Consider the following 24,370-nt stretch of genomic DNA (forward strand, 5'->3'; position numbering starts at 1 on the left):
TCTCTGTCAGGCAGGGGAATCTGGTGGTGAGTCTGTCAGGCAGGGGAATCTGGTGGTCTCTCTGTCAGGCAGGGGAATTTGGTGGTCTCTCTGTCAGGCAGGGGAATCTGGTGGTCTCTCTGTCAGGCAGGGGAATCTGGTGGTCTCTCTGTCAGGCAGGGGAATCTGGTGGTCTCTCTGTCAGGCAGGGGAATTTGGTGGTCTCTCTGTCAGGCAGGGGAATCTGGTGGTCTCTCTGCCAGGCAGGGGAATCTGGTGATCTCTCTGTCAGGCAGGGTAATCTGGTGGTCGCTCTGGCAAGGCAGGGGAATCTGGTTGTGAGTCTGTCAGGCAGGGGAATCTGGTGGTCTCTCTGGCAAGGCAGGTGAATCTGGTGGTCTCTCTGTCAGGCAGGGGAATCTGGTGGTCTCTCTGTCAGGCAGTGGAATCTGGTGGTCTCTCTGTCAGGCAGTGGAATCTGGTGGTCTCTCTGTCAGGCAGGGGAATCTGGTGGTTCCTCTGTCAGGCAGGCGAATCTGGTGTTGAGTCTGTCAGGCAGGGGAATCTGGTGGTCTCTCTGTCAGTTGGGGAATCTGGTGGTTCCTCTGTCAGGCAGGGGAATCTGGTGTTGAGTCTGTCAGGCAGGGTAATCTGGTGGTCTCTTTGTCAGGCAGGGGAATCTGGTTGTGAGTCTGTCAGGCAGGGAAATCTGGTGGTCTCTCTGTCAGGCAGGGGAATCTTGTGGTCTCTCTGGCAAGGCAGGGGAATCTGGTGGTTTCTCTGTCAGGCAGGGGAGTCTGGTGGTCTCTCTGTCAGGCAGGGGAATCTGGTGGTCTCTCTGTCAGACAGGGGAATCTGGTGGTCTCTATGCAAGGCAGGGGAACCTGGTGGTCCCTCTGTCAGGCAGGGGAATCTGGTGGTCTCTATGCAAGGCAGGGGAATCTGGCGGTCTCTCTGTCAGGCAGGGTAATCTGGTGGTCTCTCTGTCAGGCAGGGGAATCTGGTGGTCTCTCTTTCAGGCTGGGGAATCTGGTGGTCTCTCTGTCACACAGGGGAATCCGGTGGTCTCTCTTTCAGGCAGGGGAATCTGGTGGTCTCTCTGTCAGACAGGGGAATCTGGTGGTCTCTCTGTCAGCCAGGGGAAGCTGGTGGTCTCTCTGTCAGACAGGGGAATCTGGTGGTCTCTCTGTCAGGCAGGGGAATCTGGTGGTCCGTCTGCCAGGCAGGGGAATCTGGTGGTCTCTCTGTCAGGCAGGTGAATCTGGTGGTCTCTCTGTCAGACAGGGGAATCTGGTGGTCTCTCTGTCAGGCAGGGGTATCCGGTGGTCTCTCTGTCAGACAGGGGAATCTGGTGGTCTCTCTGTCAGGCAGGGGAATCTGGTGGTCTGTCTGCCAGGCAGGGGAATCTGGTGGTCTCTCTGTCAGGCAGGGGAATCTGGTGGTCTCTCTGTCAGGCAGGTGATTCTGGTGGTCTCTCTGTCAGGCAGGGGTGGTCTCTCTGTCAGACAGGGGAATCTGGTGGTCTCTCTGTCAGGCAGTGTGATCTGGTGGTCTCTCTGTCAGGCAGGGGAATCTGGTGGTCTCTCTGTCAGGCAGGGGAATCTGGTGGTCTCTCTGTCAGGCAGGGGAATCTGGTGGTGAATCTGTCAGGCAGCGGAATCTGGTGGTCTCTCTGTCAGGCAGGGGAATTTGGTGGTCTCTCTGTCAGGCAGGGGAATCTGGTGGTCTCTCTGTCAGGCAGTGGAATCTGGTGGTCTCTCTGTCAGGCAGGGGAATATGGTGGTCTCTCTGTCAGGCAGGGTAATCTGGTGGTCTCTCTGTCAGGCAGGGGAATCTGGTTGTGAGTCTGTCAGGCAGGGGAATCTGGTGGTCACTCTGTCAGGCAGGGGAATCTGGTGGTTTCTCTGTCAGGCAGGGGAATCTGGTGGTCTCTCTGTCAGGCAGGGGAATCTGGTGGTCTCTATGCAAGGCAGGGGAATCTGGCGGTCCCTCTGTCAGGCAGGGGAATCTGGTGATCTCTATGCAAGGCAGGGGAGTCTGGCGGTCTCTCTGTCAGGCAGGGTAATCTGGTGGTCTCTCTGTCAGACAGGGGAATCTGGTGGTCTCTCTTTCAGGCAGGGGAATCTGGTGGTCTCTCTGTCTGGCAGGGGAATCTGGTGGTCTCTCTGTCAGACAGGGGAATCCGGTGGTCTCTCTTTCAGGCAGGGTGATCTCGTGGTCTCTCTGTCCGCCAGGGGAATCTGGTGGTCTCTCTGTCAGACAGGGGAATCTGGTGGTCTCTCTGTCAGGCAGGGGAATCTGGTGGTCCGTCTGCCAGGCAGGGGAATCTGGTGGTCTCTCTGTCAGGCAGGTGAATCTGGTGGTCTCTCTGTCAGGCAGGTGAATCTGGTGGTCTCTCTGTCAGGCAGGGGAATCTGGTGTTGAGTCTGTCAGGCAGGGGAATCTGGTGGTCTCTCTGTCAGGCAGGTGAATCTGGTGGTCTCTCTGTCAGGCAGGGGAATCTGGTGGTCTCTCTGTCAGACGGGGGTATCTGGTGGTCTCTCTGTCAGGCAGGGGAATCTGGTGGTGAGTCTGTCAGGCAGGGGAATCTGGTGGTCTCTCTGTCAGGCAGGGGAATTTGGTGGTCTCTCTGTCAGGCAGGGGAATCTGGTGGTCTCTCTGTCAGGCAGGGGAATCTGGTGGTCTCTCTGTCAGGCAGGGGAATCTGGTGGTCTCTCTGTCAGGCAGGGGAATTTGGTGGTCTCTCTGTCAGGCAGGGGAATCTGGTGGTCTCTCTGCCAGGCAGGGGAATCTGGTGATCTCTCTGTCAGGCAGGGTAATCTGGTGGTCGCTCTGGCAAGGCAGGGGAATCTGGTTGTGAGTCTGTCAGGCAGGGGAATCTGGTGGTCTCTCTGGCAAGGCAGGGGAATCTGGTGGTCTCTCTGTCAGGCAGGGGAATCTGGTGGTCTCTCTGTCAGGCAGTGGAATCTGGTGGTCTCTCTGTCAGGCAGTGGAATCTGGTGGTCTCTCTGTCAGGCAGTGGAATCTGGTGGTCTCTCTGTCAGGCAGGGGAATCTGGTGGTTCCTCTGTCAGGCAGGCGAATCTGGTGTTGAGTCTGTCAGGCAGGGGAATCTGGTGGTCTCTCTGTCAGTTGGGGAATCTGGTGGTTCCTCTGTCAGGCAGGGGAATCTGGTGTTGAGTCTGTCAGGCAGGGGAATCTGGTGGTATCTCTGTCAGGCAGGGGAATCTGGTGGTCTCTCTGTCAGGCAGGGGAATTTGGTGGTCTCTCTGTCAGGCAGGGGAATCTGGTGGTCTCTCTGTCAGACAGGGGAATCTGGTGGTCTCTCTGTCAGGCAGGGGGATCTGGTTGTCTCTCTGTCAGGCAGTGGAATCTGGTGGTCTCTCTGTCAGGCAGGGGAATCTGGTGGTCTCTCTGTCTGGCGGTGGAATCTGGTGGTGAGTCTTGTTAGAATACCAGATGAGAACTTCAAACTATTTTTTTATTTGTAAAAAGTTGAGAAAACGATACTTGACCTGACTGATAGGGATCTTTTATGTTAAAACAAACTTTAACAACATTAACATCAAAGAAAAGTAGCTTCATAATTATCAGTCAAACAGTTATCAAACAGAGAGGAAAATGCGAACATCCTCCTACGAATTCTAATTAAGCAATCCAATACAGTTCAAATGCCACTTATAAATAACAGTAAGAAGTTTTACAACACCAGGTTAAAGTCCAACAGGTTTGTTTCGATGTCACTAGCTTTCGGAGCGCTGCTCCTTCCTCAGGTGAATGAAGAGGTATGTTCCAGAAACATATATATAGACAGATTCAAAGATGCCAGACAATGCTTGGAATGCGACCATTAGCAGGTGATTAAATCTTTACAGATCCAGAGATGGGGTAACCCCAGGTTAAAGAGGTGTAAATTGTATCAAGCCAGGACAGTTGGTAGGATTTTGCAGGCCAGATGGTGGGGGGTGAATGTAATGCGACATGAATCCCAGGTCCCGGTTGAGGCCGCACTCATGTGTGCGGAACTTGGCTATAAGCTTCTGCTCGGCGATTCTGCGTTGTCGCAGAATCTTATAAATCTTAGAAACGTATAAATGAAGTTAACAAAACAGGTTTGCTTGCTCAGTTGTGCAAGAGAGTTCCGTTCAAGAAAACATTTATTGCACTTCTCCTCAACTTAACCTTCCTCAGGTGAATGAAGAGGTAGGTTCCAGAAACATATCTATATATAGATAGTCAAAGATGCAAGACGATACTTTGAATGCGAGTCTTTGCAGGTAATTAAGTCTTTACAGATCCAGAGGGAAGGATAACCCCAGGTTAAAGAGGTGTGAATTGTATCAAGCCAGGACAGTTGGTAGGATTTCGCAGGCCAGATGGTGGGGGATGAATGTAATGTGACATGAATCCCAGGTCCCGGTTGAGGCCGCACTCATGTGTGCGGAACTTGGTTATAAGCTTCTGCTCGGCGATTCTGCGTTGTCGCGCGTCCTGAAGGCCGCCTTGGACAACGCTTACCCGGAGATCAGAGGCTGAATGCCCTTGACTGCTGAAGTGTTCCCCGACTGGAAGGGAACATTCCTGCCTGGTGATTGTTGCGCGATGTCCGTTCATTCGTTGTTGCAGCGTCTGCATGGTCTCGCCAATGTACCACGCTTCGGGACATCCTTTCCTGCAGCGTATGAGGTAGACAACGTTGACCGAGTCGCACGAGTATGTACCACGTACCTGGTGGGTGGTATTCTCACGTGTAATGGTGGTCCCCATGTCGATGATCTGGCACGTCTTGCAGAGATTGCCATGGCAGGGTTGTGTGGTGTCGTGGTCACTGTTCTGAAGACTGGGTAGTTTGATGCAAACAGTAGTTTGTTTGAGGTTGCGCAGTTGATTGAAGGCAAGTAGTGGGGGTGTGGGGGTGACCTTGGCAAGATGTTCATCTTCATCGATGACGTGTTGAACGTTGCAAAGAAGTTGTCGTAGTTTCTCAGGATCTGCTCTTTGACTTTGTCTATATGTATGTTTCTGGAACCTACCTTTTGATTCACCTGAGGAAGGAGCAGTGCTCCGAAAGCTAGTGAATCGAAACAAACCTGTTGGACTTTAACCTGGTGTTGTATGGCTTCTTACTGTGCTCACCCCAGTCCAACGCCGGCATCGCCACATCTCAACTTAACAGCATTTGTCAAAACTAATGTTCAACATAAAATCCTCCTGTCTTGTCAGACTCAAATCCTATGGTCAACTGCAAAACTACAGATAGACCTGGCTCCTCCCATTAATTACATCATCTGTATCCCATTAAGATGTCACATGACCTGCTTAGCTAGGACTAAACATAAACCCTCTTAAATCATCTACTCTTCAGGGAATCTCTAGCTGTCATAATACTCTTCCATTAGCCCTCTACATGTCAACCATGACCTTAACCTTAAGTTTTAAAAACATTATTGCAACTGATATAAAAAACAATATATATACCAATTTCTTACATTCATCACAGTCTGCAGTACATGGGAATCTAGTGGTGAGTCTGTAATGCAGTGGATCTGGTCATTAGCCTGTCATGCATGGTGATCTTGTGTTGAGTTTGTAATGCAGGGGGTCTGGTGGTGAGTTTGTAATGCAGTGGATCTGGCCATGAGCCTGTAATGCATGCGGATCTAGTGGTAAATTTGTAAAGCAGTGGATCTGGTTGTGAGCATCAAATGCAGTGGATCTGGTCCTGAGCTTGCATTGCACAGGGATATGGTGGTGACTTTGTAATGCAGTGGATCTAGTCATGAGCCTCTAATGCTTTGGGATCTGGTGGTGAATTTGTAATGCAGTGGATCTGGTTGTGAGCATCTAATGCTCGTACGATACTGGGCAAGTTTTGGCTAAGACTGTTCCCGGGAGCCAACTTGGACCAGCACCGAAATTCTTCACGTAAACTAAATAACCCAAATGTTCTCTCAACTATTTTTGAATTTTGGAGCCTTTTCTTATCTGAAGGGCTGTAGCAATTCAGACATGTTCTGAAACTGCCATGCATGAAGGACCATGTGCTTGACTCAGGATAACAAGGTGTCCTTTTGGGTCCAAAGCTTGACTTGCCTTGTCGACACTGACAACGTATCAAGAAAGTGCAAAGCAAGAATGATCTCCTGTGGTACCGGTGAAGGAGGTAATCTCTGAGGTATGGGAAGATGCCTCAGAGCACCGACATGTGAAATGTGTGTATCCAGTCTATGTTGGAATATGGACTATAGGTTGCTAACAATAAAGCCCAGTATTGGGCATTGGCTGAAGCTATGGGGGGAATGACCTTATCCTCCTTAAATAACCCCAGCAGGGGTTTGTGGTCTATGAAATGTCATCCATTGACATATTGGTGGAAAGTTTTCACTGTGAATATTCCCCCTTTTCAATTTGGGAATAAGCTTGTTCAGCACTGGTCAAAGTTCTTGAGGTTTAGGCAACAGACCTTTTGGTACCATCTTCCATCTTATCAGCTAATTCCATCAGGGAATGTGTCGCAGGTAAAGATTATGGCCGTGAATTTCCGTCAGCCAACGCTGAAATCGGGATACGCGATTGGGCGGAGAATCGGTTCCAATGCCGAATTCGCGGCGAATGCCGATTTGATCCCAAATTTCAATTCTCCTTCGCCTCAAACGAACATTTCACTTGTCTTTTTAAAAATTGTGAAACTGGCACCATGGTTGATGAGGAAGTGTGCGAAGGTAGGACATGGAGATGCGCGACTGTAATTTGCCGGGCTGGACACAGGCGGGACTGGCTTGGGTGTGGGTGGGGGGGGCGGGGTGACGGCCGTGTGGCTGGGGTGATCACCATGGGGACTGCGATGATATCCAGGTGTGAACCGCAATAGCCGTGGCATGCATGGCAGCCAACCTGCTTCGCACCACGCCGACCACCCACCTTGGCCCCGGTTCTGCAGAGTGACACCGGTCGTATGGTGCCCTCACTTCTGCACCCCACCTTCCGCCATACACCCCATCACCCTACCGGCTGCCAACCACCGGCAGGCATCAGGCTGCCCACCCAGGGCAACACTCACTGTAGCCCCTAAGGGGGTGCCGTGAGGGAGCCAAGGAGAATGCCACTGAGTAGGGTAGCACCAGCTGAAGGCGCCTGGGCCAGAGTACCCATGGTGCCGGGCACCAACGGGGCCAGGGGTGCGTGGATGGGATGGGGCATGCAGTGGCAGAGCCCACAACGCCAACCGGGGCCATCATGTAGCCTGGTGAACCTGTTTAGGCACAGGGCTACACACCATGCCAACATGTCGGCCTTTCACCCCCTGAAGACAATGGATATTGGAATACAACCAGCAATGGTGTCCTTCCTGCTCGTCACCGTAGCCCTGGATTTAAGCCCTGCGGCTGTATAAGCTGCCGCTACTTTAGGATGGGGAAGCAACAGAGCGGGCAGTCGCAGAGTGTACCGCAGAGGAACAGGTGGCAGCCGCCGAGGTTGGAGAGTGAGCTTCCCAAAAGGACGAGGAGGAGCAAAGGAGGAGTCTCATGAGGCCTGGTGTGTACCGGCAGCGTCTGTCATTCAAGGGCCTGCCGGACCTGGCATGGAGTCGAAGACTCTGGCTGAGCAAGGAGACAGTGTGACATAGCTGCCCGATCGCGGCGCAACTGGCACCATGGGGGAAGACACCGGCTCTCGGTGACCGTCAAGGTTATGGTCGCCCTGAACCTTTACGTCACGGGGTCCTTCCAGGTGCCGAGTGGGGTCTTGTCCGGAATCTCTCAGAGCTCGGCGCCATCTATATATATATATATATGCTCAGGCGGCACAATACATCCATTTCAATGTGGACCGAGCCCACCAGGATGCCCAGGCAGCAGGGTTTTCTGCCATGCCCTGGGTCCAGGGGGTGATCGACGGGATGCATGCCCCCTACGAGCACCTGCAGATGACAGGCTGCTCTACACAAACTAAAAGGGAACAAGCAGCTGATCTGTGACCAGGTGCACATCACACACGTCTGTGCCCGATATCCGGGCACTGTGCACAACACCTTCATCCCGGCACACTCAGCGATTCCTGACATGTTCAAAATGCCCCCTCCCCCCCTACCCCCAGCATGGCGGTGGGGGGGGGGTTGGTTCCTGTGTGACAGGGGTTATCGTGGATGATGGTGTGGCTGATGACACCTATCTGGAGGCCACACACCACCGCGGAGACCCACTACAAAGACGCCCATACAGCAACCAGGAGCGTGATCGATGTGCTGGAGGAGCAGGATCAACACCAGTCCTCGTCCAGGAATTTGCAGGATGAGGGCGAGGATGGGCAGGACTTGGGACCCAGGCAGGCATGGGAGGCTGCACGATGTGTGCGCGTCAGGGCCAACACACATGGGTCGCTCTGATCACCTCCATGTTCACCAACTAAGTGAGGTGATCAGAGCGCCTGCACCACGCCTTCAACCCCTCCGTGATACATGCCTGTAGCATTATGGGGTACGGGCCCTGGGTTGGCAGTAACTCCGGGTCTGGTCCACGGGATGGTGGATGATGACAACTCGCTCTATGTTGAGCTCTGGTGCTCCGCATCATATGATAACGTCTGACTCCTGCCCACAGTTCACCGCATACCTGGGTGATACCTGCAAGCGAGCTGGTCATTCTATCACAAGGTCCCATCAGATCCCTGGGGTAGGACATTCCACCCATTCCACCCACCCTGCGCACTCCCTCTCTGGCCAGCCCTGACTAGCCCACCCCTCACATCTATCTGAGGCAGCTTGCAACAGTGTTTACAGGTGTTTAATTTGCACAAATATTTACTGATACGTGCCATACTCCCTATAACTATACAACTATACTGTGCCCTAAACCCGCGCTGACTTAACTAGTGACTAACTTTATGGCCTTACAGGCCCTAACGCTACGTCTAGGTGGATCCCCCAGATGGTACAGCAGGAGTGGAGACGGCCTGCTGCAATTCCTGCCCTGCGACTTGAGTCCCCATTGGCGGTCGTCTTCTGGGGCGACCGGGTCTGACTGGGCCCGCCTGCTGTTTGGCTGTCCCAGGTGGCATGGTGCTGCCCTGTTCTGCCCACTGCCCACCAGATGCATCAGGGACAGGAGCGGGGGAGTCCGGCACCGTCCTGCGGGAGTCACCAGCACAGGCCCCATCGCCTCCTCCTCCCTTTGGGTGCCCAGTGGCCCCCGGCCTACTTCATGGGACGGAGGCGCTATCCCCTGAGGCTTCCCAGCCACATGGCACTGCCAGTTCTTGAGGCCCACTCTTGTCTCGAACAGAGTCTGCATTCTCGCAGCCATGGAGCTCAAGGTGTGGACCATCTCCGCCTGGGACGGCGCCACATCACCCATTGACTGTGCCACCACCTTCTGGGCCTGTGTCACATCAACCAACGACTGTGCCATCTCCCTCTGGGACTGGGCCACCTCCCTCTATGTCTACGCCACGTTGGCCAGCATCTGGGCAATGCCGCCGACATTCTCAGCCGTGGCCTGACGTGACAATTTCCAGATGGCTCTGGCACATTGCTGCCTGTAAGGTTGCAACCCTGTCCTGGGCCTCGGCCAGCACCTGCACAGAATTCCCCAGGCCTTGGACATGCTGATCCAAAACCAAAACCCTTGGCACTCATGGTCGGCACCACCTCCTGCTCCTGCACGTGGTTGGACTCCTCGAACTGCGCTTGCAGGTGCTGGATGCTCGCCGACAAACCCTCATTTAGTCCCTGGCTCTATGACTGCATCTCCCCAATGGCACCGTCCATTCCAGAAACCAAAACCTGTCTGCCGCTCCTGGTGGTTATAGCCGGCTTTTTCTTAGAAGGGGGAGATGACGAAACAGAAAATGGCTGTGTTAGACAGGTGGTGGGTAGGTGGTGACCTCAGTGGCCAGGGCACCTGGCCGTGGTGACTGGTATGGATGCCGGCATGTGGTGCAGGGTGGTGGTTCGGACGTCCTCCGAATAGGGGGGGGGGGGTGTCCTGTTACGAATGTGTGGGACGGGGTTAGTGCTAGGGGCACCGTGTTGCCTACACACCCTGGCTGCCCTGAAGAGGTCGTGCAGTTTTTTAGGGTTCTGTGGGCCGATCCGGATTGTGTTGCTCGTGGTGCTGGCGGCCTCTGCCACCTGTGCTCATGCACGGCGAACAGTGGCGGTTGGCAGCCTCCTTTCCGAGCTGGGCATCTGTGAAATGGGGTGCCACTCTCCTCGCTGCCATCTTGTTGACTGGGATGGCGTGTGTGGAGAGTGAATTGTGTCTATGTGGCTGCAGTTCTCAGCCTCCTGAATCCGGCACCGTTTCTTATTGGAATGGATTGTGTTCCACGTGGCACTGCTACTAGCCCCAATACAGTCGAAGAATCGGTCCAGCTGTGGCTCCAATTTTGCTGTTGCGGAACTCCACGAATCCTGCACCAGCGTCAAAACTTAGTCTCAGGAATGGGGAATCCATCTCTTTTGATGGGTCACAATGGAGCAAGGGACTGTATGATTTTCAGCTAATTTAACCTGTTCAAAGGCTTCTTTCTGATACTCTTTCCAATACTATTTCTGGTGCTTCATGAGTAGGATGTGTAAGGGTGTCAACACTGTGGAAAGATTGGGGATAAATGTACCACAATAGTTCACCATTCCTAAAAAGGATTTCAATTATGAAGTATTTTTGGGGCCAATGGATCGGAAATCACTTTCAACTTCCCCTCCACAGGTGCAGTCCTTTGACACCTACCCTGAATTCAAAGTGTGTTCTTTCCTGAGCTTGGAAGGAAGGTCCACTTTTCTTGTTTCAGCTTCACTCCGGCCTTCTTAAATCTCTTTATGACGAGTTGAGATTTTCTAAGTTCTCCTCTTCAGTCGATCCAGTAATTAGCACATCATCAAGATAGACAAGCACTGTCTATCTTATACTGCAAAGGGCTTGCGCTCTTTTGGGCGGGCCTTGAACTTGGCCTCACGGGCAGCACGGTAGCATTGTGGATAGCACAATTGCTTCACAGCTCCAGGGTCCCAGGTTCGATTCCGGCTTGGGTCACTGTCTGTGCGGAGTCTGCACATCCTCCCCGTGTCTGCGTGGGTTTCCTTCGGGTGCTCCGGTTTCCTCCCACAGTCCAAAGATGTGCAGGTTAGGTGGATTGGCCATGATAAATTGCCCTTAGTGTCCAAAATTGCCCTAGTGTTGGGTGGGGTTACTGGGTTACGGGGATACGGTTGAGGTGTTGACCTTGGGTAGGGTGCTCTTTCCAAGAGCCGGTGCAGACTCGATGGGCCGAATGGCCTCCTTCTGCACTTTAAGTTCTATGATTCTATGATTCAACTAATTGGGTCTTTCCCAATCAGTCGTATCGATTTTCCTCCAATACAGGGGCGGTTCCCTGATCGCTGGGCGTGTCCTGGTGACTGTCAGTCTGCTTTGTCTTAGCTTCTTCTGGCGCCGGGGAGTCTGTCCTAACATTGTGTATCTAAATGCTTCCCTTTCCAAGAGCCGGTGCAGACTCGATGGGCCTCCTTCTGCGCTGTAAATTAAATGATTCTATGACCCTCCAGGGACTCGCCTCCTTAAAAGGGGCACGCTATCACACCAGGGAGGATGTGTGAGTGGAAATTGCAGGGGCACTGGCCATAATCTTCCAGTTTTCCCGAGACTCAGGGGAAATGGTAAATGTCTGGCGATGCACAATCTTTATGCCCTTGTTCAAAAGATATTGTGTGGATAAGCTCAGAAATTGCATATCAGTCAGTTTAATTTCGGTACACTGTGAATAAGTAGGTCTTACCGATCATATATATAATGGCCGATGAGTTTTCCCCCCTCCTTGTTGGTTAACAATGTCATCTTGTTAATTGACAAGAACTTCTCAAATTTCTTAATGGCTGTGGTACAATTGCAACCAATACCAATCGAAAACCATACGCCAAGAAACTGCAAAAAAGAAGACAGTGAAAACTACAGTCCAGACACCTAGATGTGAGGTTAACTGATATTTTCCACTAAATTCAAAAATATCCCAAGGTGTGGTCGCAAGACATATTTTCTTTTCTGAGTTTTTTTTTTCTCAACCCTTTTTCGGTCGTTGGAGGTCGAGGACCGGGCGGCAAACCAAACCAGTTTAAAACGTGGGAGTGCCCCGGGGGGTGAGCCCCCAAGGGCGACGGTGGTCTGGCTGCATCGGTTCCTAGACAAGGAACGTATTATGAGATGGGCCAGGCAGACGAGGCGATGTGCGTGGGAAGATGCCGAGACCCGGGTGCACCAGGACTTGAGAGCAGAACTCGCAAAGGGGAGGGCGAATTTTAACAAGGTCAAGTCGGCCCTGTATGAAAAAGGAATAAAGTTTGGACCTATGAGGGTCGGGAACTGGACTTTGGCTCGCCGGAGGAAGTGGTGAAGTTTATGAAAGATAATAAACTGATGGGAGAATGAAGACCTTGAACCTTGACTGTGGGGAACTGAGATACGAGCTGTTTTGCAAAACTTTTAACTTTCGATTTGCGATGCTTGGACTGACTTTTGAGGCTTTGTATATATATTTTCTTTTTCCGTCTATCATTCAATTCTGTTTGGGGTTAGGTTACTAGTTAGTACTTTGTTAAGGGAGCTGGGGTGAGCCATTGTGCTCGGACCTTGGGAGGGGCTGTTTATTTTTGCTTCTTGCCATTGTTTTGGGAGTTTGCTTTAAGAGTGGGCGGGGGGAGGGAAATGAGTGGGGGGTAGGATGCTAGGCGCCAGGGCGGGGACTGGGAGGATAGCTGGGAGGGTTAGTCAACGGAAGCAAAGTGGGGGCTGAGCTGAAGACCAATGTGGGGGGGGGGGGGGTTGGGTGGGGGGGGAGGGGGGGGGGATGGGTGGGGGGGGGTTAGAATGCTGACAGGGAGGAGACTTTTACGTTGGTGGAGGAGAAGAGCTGATGACGGTAGCTGCCAGAGGGTGGTGAGGTGCGAGACATGGGCCAAGGACTGGCCTCGGAAAGGTCATGTCTGATCGACAGGGTAGGGGAGTGGGGTGCCCCCTGACCAGGTTGGTCATATGGAACGTTCGTGGACTAAATGGGCCGGTCAAAAGAGCCCATGTGTTCGCACACTTGAGGCAACTGAAGGCGGACGTGGCCATGTTGCAGGAGACACATTTGAAGTTGGGAGGTTAGACTGAGGAAGGGATGGGTCGGACAGGTGTTCCATTTGGGATTGGACTTTAAAACGAGGGAGGTGGCAATCCTGGTCAACAAAAGGGTGGCATTCGAGGTGGGAAGATAGAGGCGGACCCGGGGGGGGGGGGGGGTAGATATGTTATGGTTAGTGGGAAGCTGGTGGGAATGGCCGTAGTACTGGTGAATACATATGCCCCAAACTGGGATGATGTTGAGTTCATTAGGAGGGCAGCTAGGGAAGAGTCCGGACCTGGACTCACATCGACTGATTATATGGGGGGGAATTTCAACACAGTCTTGGAGCTGAGACTGGACAGGTCGAGTCCCAGGCCTGAATAGGTGTCAGCTATGGCAAAAGAGCTACGGGGGTTTATGGAGCGCAAGGAGTTTTCATTCTACTCCCATGTACACAAGGTGTATTCCCGGATAGACGTCTTTGTGTTGGACCAAACTCTGCTGGCTGAGGTGGATGCTGAATATTCAGTAATTGTGGTGCCAGACCCCACGCCCCACACTGGGTAGACTTGCAAGTTAACAAAGGAAAAGCCTAGCGCCTGCCGTGGTGGTTCGATGTGGGGCTGTTAGCGGAGGAGGAGGTGTCTGAGCGGGTGAGGGGAGGCCATTCGGAGATATATAAGGATTAATAATACAGGTGAGGTTTTGGCGGGGGTGGTGTGGGAGGCACTGAAGGCGGAATTCATTTTGATTCGGGCACACAGAGAAAAGACTAAGCAGGCAGAGTTGGAAGGCTGGTAGGTGAAATTTTACAGGTGGACAGGAGGTATGCGGAGTCTCCGGATGACGGGCTTTTAAAGGAGCATCAGAGACTACAGCTGGGGCTCCTGTCCACAGGTAAGGCAGAGGGACAGCTGAGGCGGGTGAAGGGGGCGGTGTGTGAATATGGGGAAAAAGCCAGCAGGCTGCTGGCTCACCAGCTGAGGAAACAGGAGGCGGCGAGAGAGATTGGGAAAGTAAAAGATACAGGGGGTGTCATGATATTCAGGCAAACATCATGGTGCAAACATACATACGTACTGATGGACAGATCAACGGACCAATCAACGCACACGCAACATCACAGGCAAGAGCATACATACTATAAAATGGGGAACACGACACTTCCCGTACATTCCAGCAGGAGACAGCTCAGGGCACAGAGCTCACAGCAAGCCACTCAGACATCCACCATGTGCTGAGTGTTTCTCCAAGATAGTGTTAGGGATAGGTCCACAGATTCAAGGGTAATGAACGAACCACAGTAACCAGTTTACCATTGTAAACTGGGTTTACAATGGGGCTGGGTCCCGGGGACGAGTCAGTCGGAGCGGCGGGGCTGGGTCCCGGGGACGGGGCAGTCGGAGCGGCGGGGCTGGGTCCTGGGGACAGGGCTGTCGGAGTGACGGGGCTGGGTCCCGGATACGAGGCAGTCGGAGCGGCGGGGCTGGGTCCCGGGGACGAGGCAGTCGGAGCGGCGGGGCTGGGTCCCGGGGACGAGGCAATCGGAGCGGCGGGGCTGGGTCCCGGGGACGGGGCAGTCGGAGCGGCGGGGCTGGGTCCCGGGAACGAGGCAGTCGGAGCGACGGGGCTGGGTCCCGGGATCGAGGCAATTGGAGCGGCGGGGCTGGGTCCCGGGAACGAGGCAGTCGGAGCGACGGGGCTGGGTCCCGGGGACGGGGCAGTCGGAGAGGCGGGGCTGGGTCCCGGGGACAGGGCTGTCGGAGCGACGTGGCTGGGTCCCGGGGACGGGGCAGTCGGAGCGGCGGGGCTGGGTCCCGGGGACAGGGCTGTCGGAGCGGCGGGGCTGGGTCCCGGGGAGGGGGCAGTCGGAGCGACGTGGCTGGGTCCCGTGGACGGGGCAGTCGGAGCGGCTGTGCTGGGTCCCGGGGACGGATCAGTCGGAACGGCGGGGCTGGATCCCGGGAACGAGGCAATCGGAGCGGCGGGGCTGGGTCCCGGGAACGAGGCAGTCGGAGCGACGGGGCTGGGTCCCGGGGAGGGGGCAGTCGGAGCGACGTGGCTGGGTCCCGTGGACGGGGCAGTTGGAGCGGCTGTGCTGGGTCCCGGGGACGGATCAGTCGGAACGGCGGGGCTGGATCCCGGGAACGAGGCAATCGGAGCGGCGGGGCTGGGTCCCGGGAACGAGGCAGTCGGAGCGACGGGGCTGGGTCCCGGGATCGAGGCAATCGGAGCGGCGGGGCTGGGTCCCGGGAATGAGGCAGTCGGAGCGACGGGGCTGGGTCCGGAGCACGGGGCAGACGGAGCGGCGGGGCTGGATCCCGGGGACAGGTCATTCGGAGTGGCGGGGCTGGGTCCGGAGCACGGGGCAGTCGGAGCGGCGGGGCTGGGTCCGGAGCATGAGGCAGTCGGAGCGGCTGGGTTGGGTCCCGGGGACGGGGCAGTCGCAGTGGCGGGGCTGGGTCCCGGGGACGAGGCAGTCGGACCGGCGGGGCTGGGTCCCCGGGACGGGGCAGTCGGAGCGGCGGGGCTGGTTCCCGGGGACGGGGCAGTCGGAGCGACGGGGCTGGGTCCCGGATACGAGGCAGTCGGAGTGGCGGGGCTGGGTCCCGGGGACGGGGCAGTCGGAGCGGCGGGGCTGGGTCCCGGATACGAGGCAGTCGGAGCGGCGGGGCTGGGTCCCGGGGACGGGGCAGTCGGAGAGGCGGGGCTGGGTCCCGGGGACAGGGCTGTCGGAGCGACGTGGCTGGGTCCCGGGGACGGATCAGTCGGAACGGCGGGGCTGGATCCCGGGAACGAGGCAATCGGAGCGGCGAGGCTGGGTCCCGGGGACGGGGCAGTCGGAGCGGTGGGGCTGGGTCCCGGGGATGGGGCAGTCGGAGCGGCGGGGCTGGGTCCCGGGAACGAGGGAATCGGAGCGGCGGGGCTGGGTCCCGGGGACGGGGCAGTCGGAGCGACGGGGCAGGGTCCCGGATACGAGGCAGTCGGAGCGGCGGGGCTGGGTCCCGGGGACGAGGCAGTCGGAGCGACGGGGCTGGGTCCCGGATACGAGGCAGTCGGAGCGGCGGGGCTGGGTACCGGGAACGAGGCAATCGGAGAGGCGGGGCTGGGTCCCGGGGACGGGGCAGTCGGAGCGGCGGGGCTGGGTCCCGGGAACGAGGCAGTCGGAGCGACGGGGCTGGGCCCCGGGGACGGGGCAGTCGGAGCGGCGGGGCTGGGTCCCGGGGACGAGGCAGTCGGAGCGACGGGGCTGGGTCCCGGGGACGAGGCAGTCGGAGCGACGGGGCTGGGTCCCGGGGACGGGGCAGTCGGAGCGGTGTGGCTGGGTCCCGGGGACGAGGCAGTCGGAGCGATGTGGCTGGGTCCCGGGGACGAGGCAGTCGGAGCGATGGGGCTGGGTCCCGGGGACGAGGCAGTCGGAGCGATGGGGCTGGGTCCGGAGCACGGGGCAGTCGGAGCGGCGGGGCTGGGTCCGGAGCACGGGGCAGTCGGAGCGGCGGGGCTGGGTCCCGGGAACGAGGCAGTCGGAGCGGCGGGGCTGGGTCCCGGGGACGGGGCAGTCGGAGCGACGGGGCTGGGTCCCGGGGACGGGGCAATCGGAGCGGCGGGGCTGGGTCCCGGGGACGGGGCAATCGGAGCGGCGGGGCTGGGTCCCGGGGACGGGGCAATCGGAGCGGCGGGGCTGGGTCCCGGGAACGAGGCAGTCGGAGCGACGGGGCTGGGTCCCGGGGACGAGGCAGTCGGAGCGACGGGGCTGGGTCCCGGGGACGGGGCAGTCGGAGCGATGGGGCTGGGTCCCGGGGACGAGGCAGTCGGAGCGATGGGGCTGGGTCCCGGGGACGAGGCAGTCGGAGCGATGGGGCTGGGTCCCGGGGACGAGGCAGTCGGAGCGGCGGGGCTGGGTCCGGAGCACGGGGCAGTCGGAGCGGTGTGGCTGGGTCCCGGGAACGAGGCAGTCGGAGCGGCGGGGCTGGGTCCCGGGGACGAGGCAGTCGGAGCGATGGGGCTGGGTCCCGGGGACGAGGCAGTCGGAGCGGCGGGGCTGGGTCCGGAGCACGGGGCAGTCGGAGCGGTGTGGCTGGGTCCCGGGAACGAGGCAGTCGGAGCGGCGGGGCTGGGTCCCGGGGACGAGGCAGTCGGAGCGATGGGGCTGGGTCCCGGAGACGAGGCAGTCGGAGCGGCGGGGCTGGGTCCGGAGCACGGGGCAGTCGGAGCGATGGGGCTGGGTCCCGGGGACGAGGCAGTCGGAGCGATGGGGCTGGGTCCCGGGGACGAGGCAGTCGGAGCGATGGGGCTGGGTCCGGAGCACGGGGCAGTCGGAGCGGTGTGGCTGGGTCCCGGGAACGAGGCAGTCGGAGCGGCGGGGCTGGGTCCCGGGGACGGGGCAGTCGGAGCGACGGGGCTGGGTCCCGGGGACGGGGCAGTCGGAGCGGCGGGGCTGGGTCCGGAGCACGGGGCAGTCGGAGCGGCGGGGCTGGATCCCGGGGACAGGTCATTCGGTGCGGCGGGGCTGGGCACTGGGAGTGGGGCTGTCGGAGCGGCGCGGCTGGGTCCCGGGATCGGGGCTGTCGGAGCGGCGGGGCTGGGTCCCGGGGACGGGGCAGTCGGAGCGGCGGGGCTGGGTCCCGGGGACGGGGCTGTCGGAGCGGCGGGGCTGGGTCCCGGATACGAGGCAGTCGGAGCGGCGGGGCTGGGTCCCGGGGACGGAGCAGTCGGAGCGGCGGGGCTGGGTCCGGACACGGGGCAGTCGGAGCGGCGGGGCTGGGCACTGGGGACGGGGCTGTCGGAGCGGCGGGGCTGGGCCCTGGGAACAGGGCAGTCGGAGCGGCGGGGCTGGGTCCCGGATACGAGGCAGTCGGAGCGGCGGGGCTGGGTCCCGGGGACGGGGCTGTCGGAGCGACGGGGCTGGGTCCCGGGGACGGGGCAGTCGGAGCGGCGGGGCTGGGCCCCGGGGACGGGGCAGTCGGAGCGGCGGGGCTGGGTCCCGGGGACGGGCCAGTCGGAGCGGCGGCGCTGGGTCCCGGATACGAGGCAGTCGGAGCGACGGGGCTGGGCCCCGGGGACGGGGCAGTCGGAGCGACGGGGCTGGGTCCCGGGGACGGGCCAGTCGGAGCGGCGGGGCTGGGTCCCGGGCACGGGGCTGTCGGAGCGACGGGGCTGGGTCCCGGGGATGAGGCAGTCGGAGCGGCGGAGCTGGGTCCCGGATACGAGGCAGTCGGAGCGGCGGGGCTGGGTCCTGGGGACGGGGCTGTCGGAGCGGCGGGGCTGGGTCCCGGGGACGGGGCTGTCGGAGCGGCGGGGCTGGGTCCCGGGGACGAGGCAGTCGGAGCGACGGGGCTGGGTCCCGGGGACGGGGCTGTCGGAGCGGCGGAGCTGGGTCCCGGATACGAGGCAGTCGGAGCGACGGGGCTGGGTCCCGGGGACGAGGCAGTCGGAGCGGCGGAGCTGGGTCCCGGATACGAGGCAGTCGGAGCGGCGGGGCTGGGTCCCGGGGACGGGGCTGTCGGAGCGGCGGGGCTGGGTCCCGGAGACGGGGCAGTCGGAGCGGCGGGGCTGGGTCCCGGGGACGGAGCAGTCGGAGCTACGGGGCTGGGTCAGGACACGAGGCAGTCGGAGCGACGGGGCTGGGTCCGGACACGAGGCAGTCGGAGCGGCGGGACTGGGCCCTGGGAACAGGGCAGTCGGAGCGGCGGGGCTGGGCACTGGGAGCGGGGCAGTCGAAGCGGCGGGGCTGGGCCGTGGGAACAGGGCAGTTGGAGCGGCGGGGCTGGGTCCGGAGCACGGGGCAGTCGGAGCGGCGGGTCAGCGTCTGGAGCACGACGCAGTCGGAGCGGCGGGGCTGGGTCCCGGGGACGGGGCAGTCGGAGCGGCGGGGCTGGGTCCCGGGAACGGGGCTGTCGGAGCGACGGAGCTGGGTCCCGGATACGAGGCAGTCGGAGCGGCGGGGCTGGGTCCCGGGGACGGAGCAGTCGGAGCTACGGGGCTGGGTCCCGGGGACGGAGCAGTCGGAGCGGCGGGGCTGGGTCCCGGGGACGGAGCAGTCGGAGCTACGGGGCTGGGTCAGGACACGAGGCAGTCGGAGCGACGGGGCTGGGCCGTGGGAACAGGGCAGTCGGAGCGGCGGGGCTGGGTCCGGAGCACGGGGCAGTCGGAGCGGCGGGGCTGGGCCGTGGGAACAGGGCAGTCGGAGTGGCGGGGCTGGGTCCGGAGCACGGGGCAGTCGGAGCGGCGGGGCTGGGCACTGGGAGCGGGGCAGTCGAAGCGGCGGGTCAGCGTCTGGAGCACGAGGCAGTCGGAGCGGCGGGGCTGGGTCCCGGGAACGGGGCTGTCGGAGCGGCGGGGCTGGGTCCCGGGAATGGGGCTGTCGGAGCGGCGGATCTGCGTCTGGAGGTCGAGGCAGTCGGAGCGGCGGGGCTGGGTCCCGGGGACGGGGCAGTCGGAGCGGCGGGGCTGGATCCCGGGAACGAGGCAGTCGGAGCGGCGGGGCTGGGTCCCGGGAACGGGGCTGTCGGAGCGGCGGGGCTGGATCCCGGGAACGAGGCAGTCGGAGCGGCGGGGCTGGATCCCGGGAACGGGGCTGTCGGAGCGGCGGGTCTGTGTCTGGAGCACGGGGCAGTCAGAGCGGCGGGGCTGGATCCCGGGAACGAGGCAATCGGAGCGGCGGGGCTGGATCCCGGGAACGAGGCAGTCGGAGCGGCGGGGATGGGTCCCGGGGACGGGGCAGTGGGAGCGGCGGGGCTGGGTCCCGTGATCGGGGCTGTCGGAGCGGCGGGGCTGGGTCCCGGGATCGAGGCAGTCGGAGCGATGGGGCTGATTCCGGAGCACGGGGCAATCGGAGCGACGGGGCTGGATCCCGGGGACGGGGCAGTCGGAGCGGCAGGGCTGGGTCACGGGGACGGGGCAGTCGGAGCGACGGGGCTGGGTCCCGGGGACAGGGCTGTCGGAGCGACGGGGCTGGGTCCCGGGGACAGGGCTGTCGGAGCGACGGGGCTGGGTCCGGAGCACGGGGCAGTCGGAACGGCGGGGCTGGGTCCCGGGGACGGGGCAGTCAGAGCGGCGGGGCTGGATCCCGGGGACGGGGCAGTCGGAGCGGCGGGGCTGGGTCCCGGGGACAGGTCATTCGGAGCGGCGGGCCTGGGTCCGGAGCACGGGGCAGTCGGAGCGGTGGGGCTGGGTCCCGGGAACGAGGCAATCGGAGCGGCGGGGCTGGGTCCCAGGATCGAGGCAGTCGGAGCGATGGGGCTGTGTCCCGGGAACGAGGCAATCGGAGCGGCGGGGCTGGATCTCGGGGACGGGGCAGTTGGAGCAGCGGGGCTGGGTCCGGAGCACGGGGCAGTCGGAGCGGCGGGGCTGGGTCCGGAGCACGGGGCAGTCGGAGCGGCGGGGCTGGGTCCGGAGCAGGGGGCTGTCGGAGCGGCGGGGCTGGGTCCGGAGCAGGGGGCAGTCGGAGCGACGGGACTGGGTCCCGGGGACAGGTCATTCGGAGCGGCGGGCCTGGGTCCGTTCCCTGGATAGGCATATGGAATGCACTAGAATGATTGGGAGTAGGTTGATTTGATCTTAGTTTCAGACTAGTTGGGCACAACATCGTGGGCTGAAGGGCCTGTACTGTGCTGCACAGTTCTATGTTCAAAAGTAGTTTATCTCCTACTCACAGCGAGGAAATACTCCACGTCCCATCCCGAGGCGCCGGCTCCCTCTTGGGCCGGCTTTTATCTCAGGGAGTAAATGATCCCTGTGGTTGGACCTCCACCCTCAGGCGGAGTAGCTCGTACTCCACCAGCCCCACGGGGAGGTCGATCAGGTCGGTCCCATGGGTTTGGTGGGGTTATAACAAGCAGGAGTAGGCCATTCAGCCCATGGGCCTGTCCCCATTCAATGAGATCATGACTGGTCTGATTGTGGCTAAAATTCCACTTTCCTTCACCCTTGACTCACTTGTCAATCATGAATCTGACTAACGCTGCTTTGAATTTGATCATTGACTCAGACTCTGTGGTAGAGAATTTCAAAGGATAACAATCTGTGAGAGTGACAACTCTGAAATACCGTTTAGTTTTAAACTGTGCCCCCTGTCGTTCTGGATACCCCTCGAGAGAACAAAGAAAATTACAGCACAGGAACAGGCCCTTCGGCCCTCCCAGCCTGCGCCGGTCCAGATCCTTTATCTAAACCTGTAAAGAACAAAGAAAATTACATCACAGGAACAGGCCCTAAATGGAGAGGATCAGCTTCTCCATCAGAAACTTAGATTGTTCGGCATATGCCCATGTCGATGAGAAATGGAAGATTCTTGGGACACCAGAGGTAAAGTGCAGGAAGAGAAAGAACTGTAAGTGATTCTCCGACTTGATTCGAGAGAATAGAACTGGGGAGAGCAGTGGCAGTGGACGACAAAGGAGCGATTTTGGAGGAAAATGAAGTGGTCAGCATGTCAAAGGCTGGAGAATGATGAGAGGGGAGAATTACACTTGCTCAACAGCACATTGGCTGCTGTTGTGAGATTGGTAAGAGCCGTTTCAACGTTGTGGCAGGGGCAGAAACATGATTGGAGGGATTTCACAGAATCCCGAAATGGAAGAAGGAGGCCTTTAGGCCCATTGAGTCTGCACAATCCTCTGAAAGAGCATCCTACTCCACCACCATATCCATGTGGCACAAATGTTATTTGCCACTTATCAGCCCAATCCTTAATGTTACACAGGTTGGGTGGGGTTGCGGGGATGGGGGTTTGGGTAGTAGGCCTGGGTGGAGTGCTCTTTCAGAGGGTCGGTGCCGTTCCCTCACTGTCATTGGGTCAAAACCCTGCGACTCCCTCCCTAACAGCAGAGTGGCGTACCTACACCACATGGACTGCAGCAGCTCAAGAAGGCACCAACTTCTCAAGGGCAATTTGGCATGGGCAAGAAACACTCACAAATGAATAAAATTAAAAACTACAGTCCCCAAACTCCGGAACCCAGAATTTCTGCATTAAATCTGGCATTGATTACCTGATTCAAATCAAAGTTTTTCATAACTGCATCATTGTCGGTTGCATCCAGTGGGAAAGCAGCTCCGGTCTGTAGGGAGAGTACAGCCAACAGCAGCATAACAACACACCTCATTTTCTCTGGTCACCTCGAGACTGTCCAGAATAACAGAATAGACTGATCACCCAGAGAAACAGGGAGCTGTCTGCCCCGAGATTTCCCAATTCCAGGTTATATAGACCGAGAGTTAGTCAAATATTCATTGTTGATATTTCTTGTTAATTGTTAATCGCAGCTTGATGGTCCGACTGAGAGAGGAACACATTTGCTGAGGACAGACCAGACAATCTGCAGACAGATCAGACATTGTACATGGAGTGTGCAGGGGAGATGCACTGGATTAGGTAGCTATCATCCATTTGTTGCTTATTACAAACAAAGAACAAAGAAATGTACAGCACAGGAACAGGCCCTTCGGCCCTCCAAGCCCGTGCCGACCATACTGCCCGACTAAACTACAATCTTCTACACTTCCTGGGTCCGTATCCCTCTATTCCCATCCGATTCATGTATTTGTCAAGATGCCCCTTAAATGTCACTATTGTCCCTGCTTCCACCACCTCCTCCAGTAGCGAGTTCCAAGCACCCACTACCCTCTGTATAAAAAACTTGCCTCGTACATCTACTCTAAACCTTGCCCCTCTCACCTTAAACCTATGCCCCCTAGTAATTGACCCCTCTACCCCGGGGAAAAGCCTCTGACTATCCACTCTGTCTATGCCCCTCATAATTTTGTAGACCTCTATCAGGTAGCCCCTCAACCTCCTTCGTTCCAGTGAGAACAAACCGAGTTTATTCAACCGCTCCTCATAGCTAATGCCCTCCATACCAGGCAACATTCTGGTAAATCTCTTCTGCACCCTCTCTAAAGCCTCCACATCCTTCTGGTAGTGTGGCGACCAGAATTGAACACTATACTCCAAGTGTGGCCTAACTAAGGTTCTATACAGCTGCAACATGACTTGCCAATTCTTATATTCAATGCGCCGGCCAATGAAGGCAAGCATGTCGTATGCCTTCTTGACTACCTTCTCCACCTGTGTTGCCCCTTTCAGTGACCTGTGGTCCTGTACTCCTAGATCTCTTTGACTTTCAATACTCTTGAGGGTTCTACCATTCACTGTATATTCCCTACCTGCATTCGACCTTCCAAAATGCATTACCTCACATTTGTCCGGATTAAACTCCATCTGCCATCTCTCCGCCCAAGTCTCCAAACAATATAAATCCTGCTATATCCTCTGACAGTCCTCATCGCTATCCGCAATTCCACCAACCTTTGTGTCGTCTGCAAACTTACTAATCAGACCAGTTACATTTTCCTCCAAATCATGTACATATACTACAAACAGCAAAGGTCCCAGCACTGATACCTTTGGAACACCACTGGTCACAGCCCTCCAATTAGAAAAGCATCCTTCCATTGCTACTCTCTGCCTTCTATGACCTAGACAGTTCTGTATCCACCTTGCCAGCTCACCCCTGATCCCGTGTGACTTCACCTTTTGTACTAGTCTACCATGAGGGACCTTGTCAAAGGCCTTACTGAAGTCCATATAGACAACATCCACTGCCCTACCTGCATCAATCATCTTAGTGCCCTCTTCGAAAAACTCTATCAAGTTAGTGAGACACGACCTCCCCTTCACAAAACCGTGCTGCCTCTCACTAATACGTCCATTTGCTTCCAAATGGCAGTAGATCCTGTCTCGAAGAATTCTCTCCAGTAATTCCCCTACCACTGAAGTAAGGCTCACCGGCCTGTAGTTCCCTGGATTATCCTTGCTACCCTTCTTAAACAGAGGAACAACATTGGCTATTCTCCAGTCCTCCGGGACATCCCCTGAAGACAGTGAGGATCCAAAGATTTCTGTCAAGGCCTCAGCAATTTCCTTTCCAGCCTCCTTCAGTATTCTGGGGTAGATCCCATCAGGCCCTGGGGACTTATCTACCTTAATATTTTTTAAGACACCCAACACCTCGTCTTTTTGGATCTCAATGTGACCCAGGCTATCTACACACCCTTCTCCAGACTCAACATCTACCAATTTCTTCTCTTTGGTGAATACTGATGCAAAGTATTCATTTCGTACTTGGCATATATACCAACTAGGATTTCAAATTCACAATGTCACAGAATCACTGAAATTTTACAGCTCAGAAAGGGGCCACTCAGCCCATTGTGTCTGTACTGGTTCTCCAAAGGAGCAATTTACTTAGTGCCATTCTCGTGTCTTCTCCCCGTATCACTGCACATTC

At 58.0% G+C, this 24,370-nt stretch overlaps 1 protein-coding gene across 1 annotated transcript in view; it reads right to left on the bottom strand.

Annotated features, from left to right (window-relative positions):
* The window catches only part of LOC140398998 (protein AMBP-like), a 322,967-nt gene extending 300,706 nt beyond the window's left edge, over window positions 1-22,261 (bottom strand). Inside the window, exons 1-2 of the mRNA XM_072488038.1 lie at window positions 22,073-22,261; window positions 11,754-11,899 (exon numbers count right to left, since the gene is read on the bottom strand). Coding sequence (XP_072344139.1) covers window positions 11,754-11,899; window positions 22,073-22,186 — 260 coding nt within the window. The 5' untranslated portion in view covers window positions 22,187-22,261. The remainder of the gene's footprint in view (window positions 1-11,753; window positions 11,900-22,072) is intronic.
* Window positions 22,262-24,370: the final 2,109 nt, after the last annotated feature.

This window comes from Scyliorhinus torazame, chromosome 22 (genome assembly GCF_047496885.1).
Source record: "Scyliorhinus torazame isolate Kashiwa2021f chromosome 22, sScyTor2.1, whole genome shotgun sequence".
NCBI classification, from domain to species: Eukaryota; Metazoa; Chordata; class Chondrichthyes; order Carcharhiniformes; family Scyliorhinidae; genus Scyliorhinus; species Scyliorhinus torazame.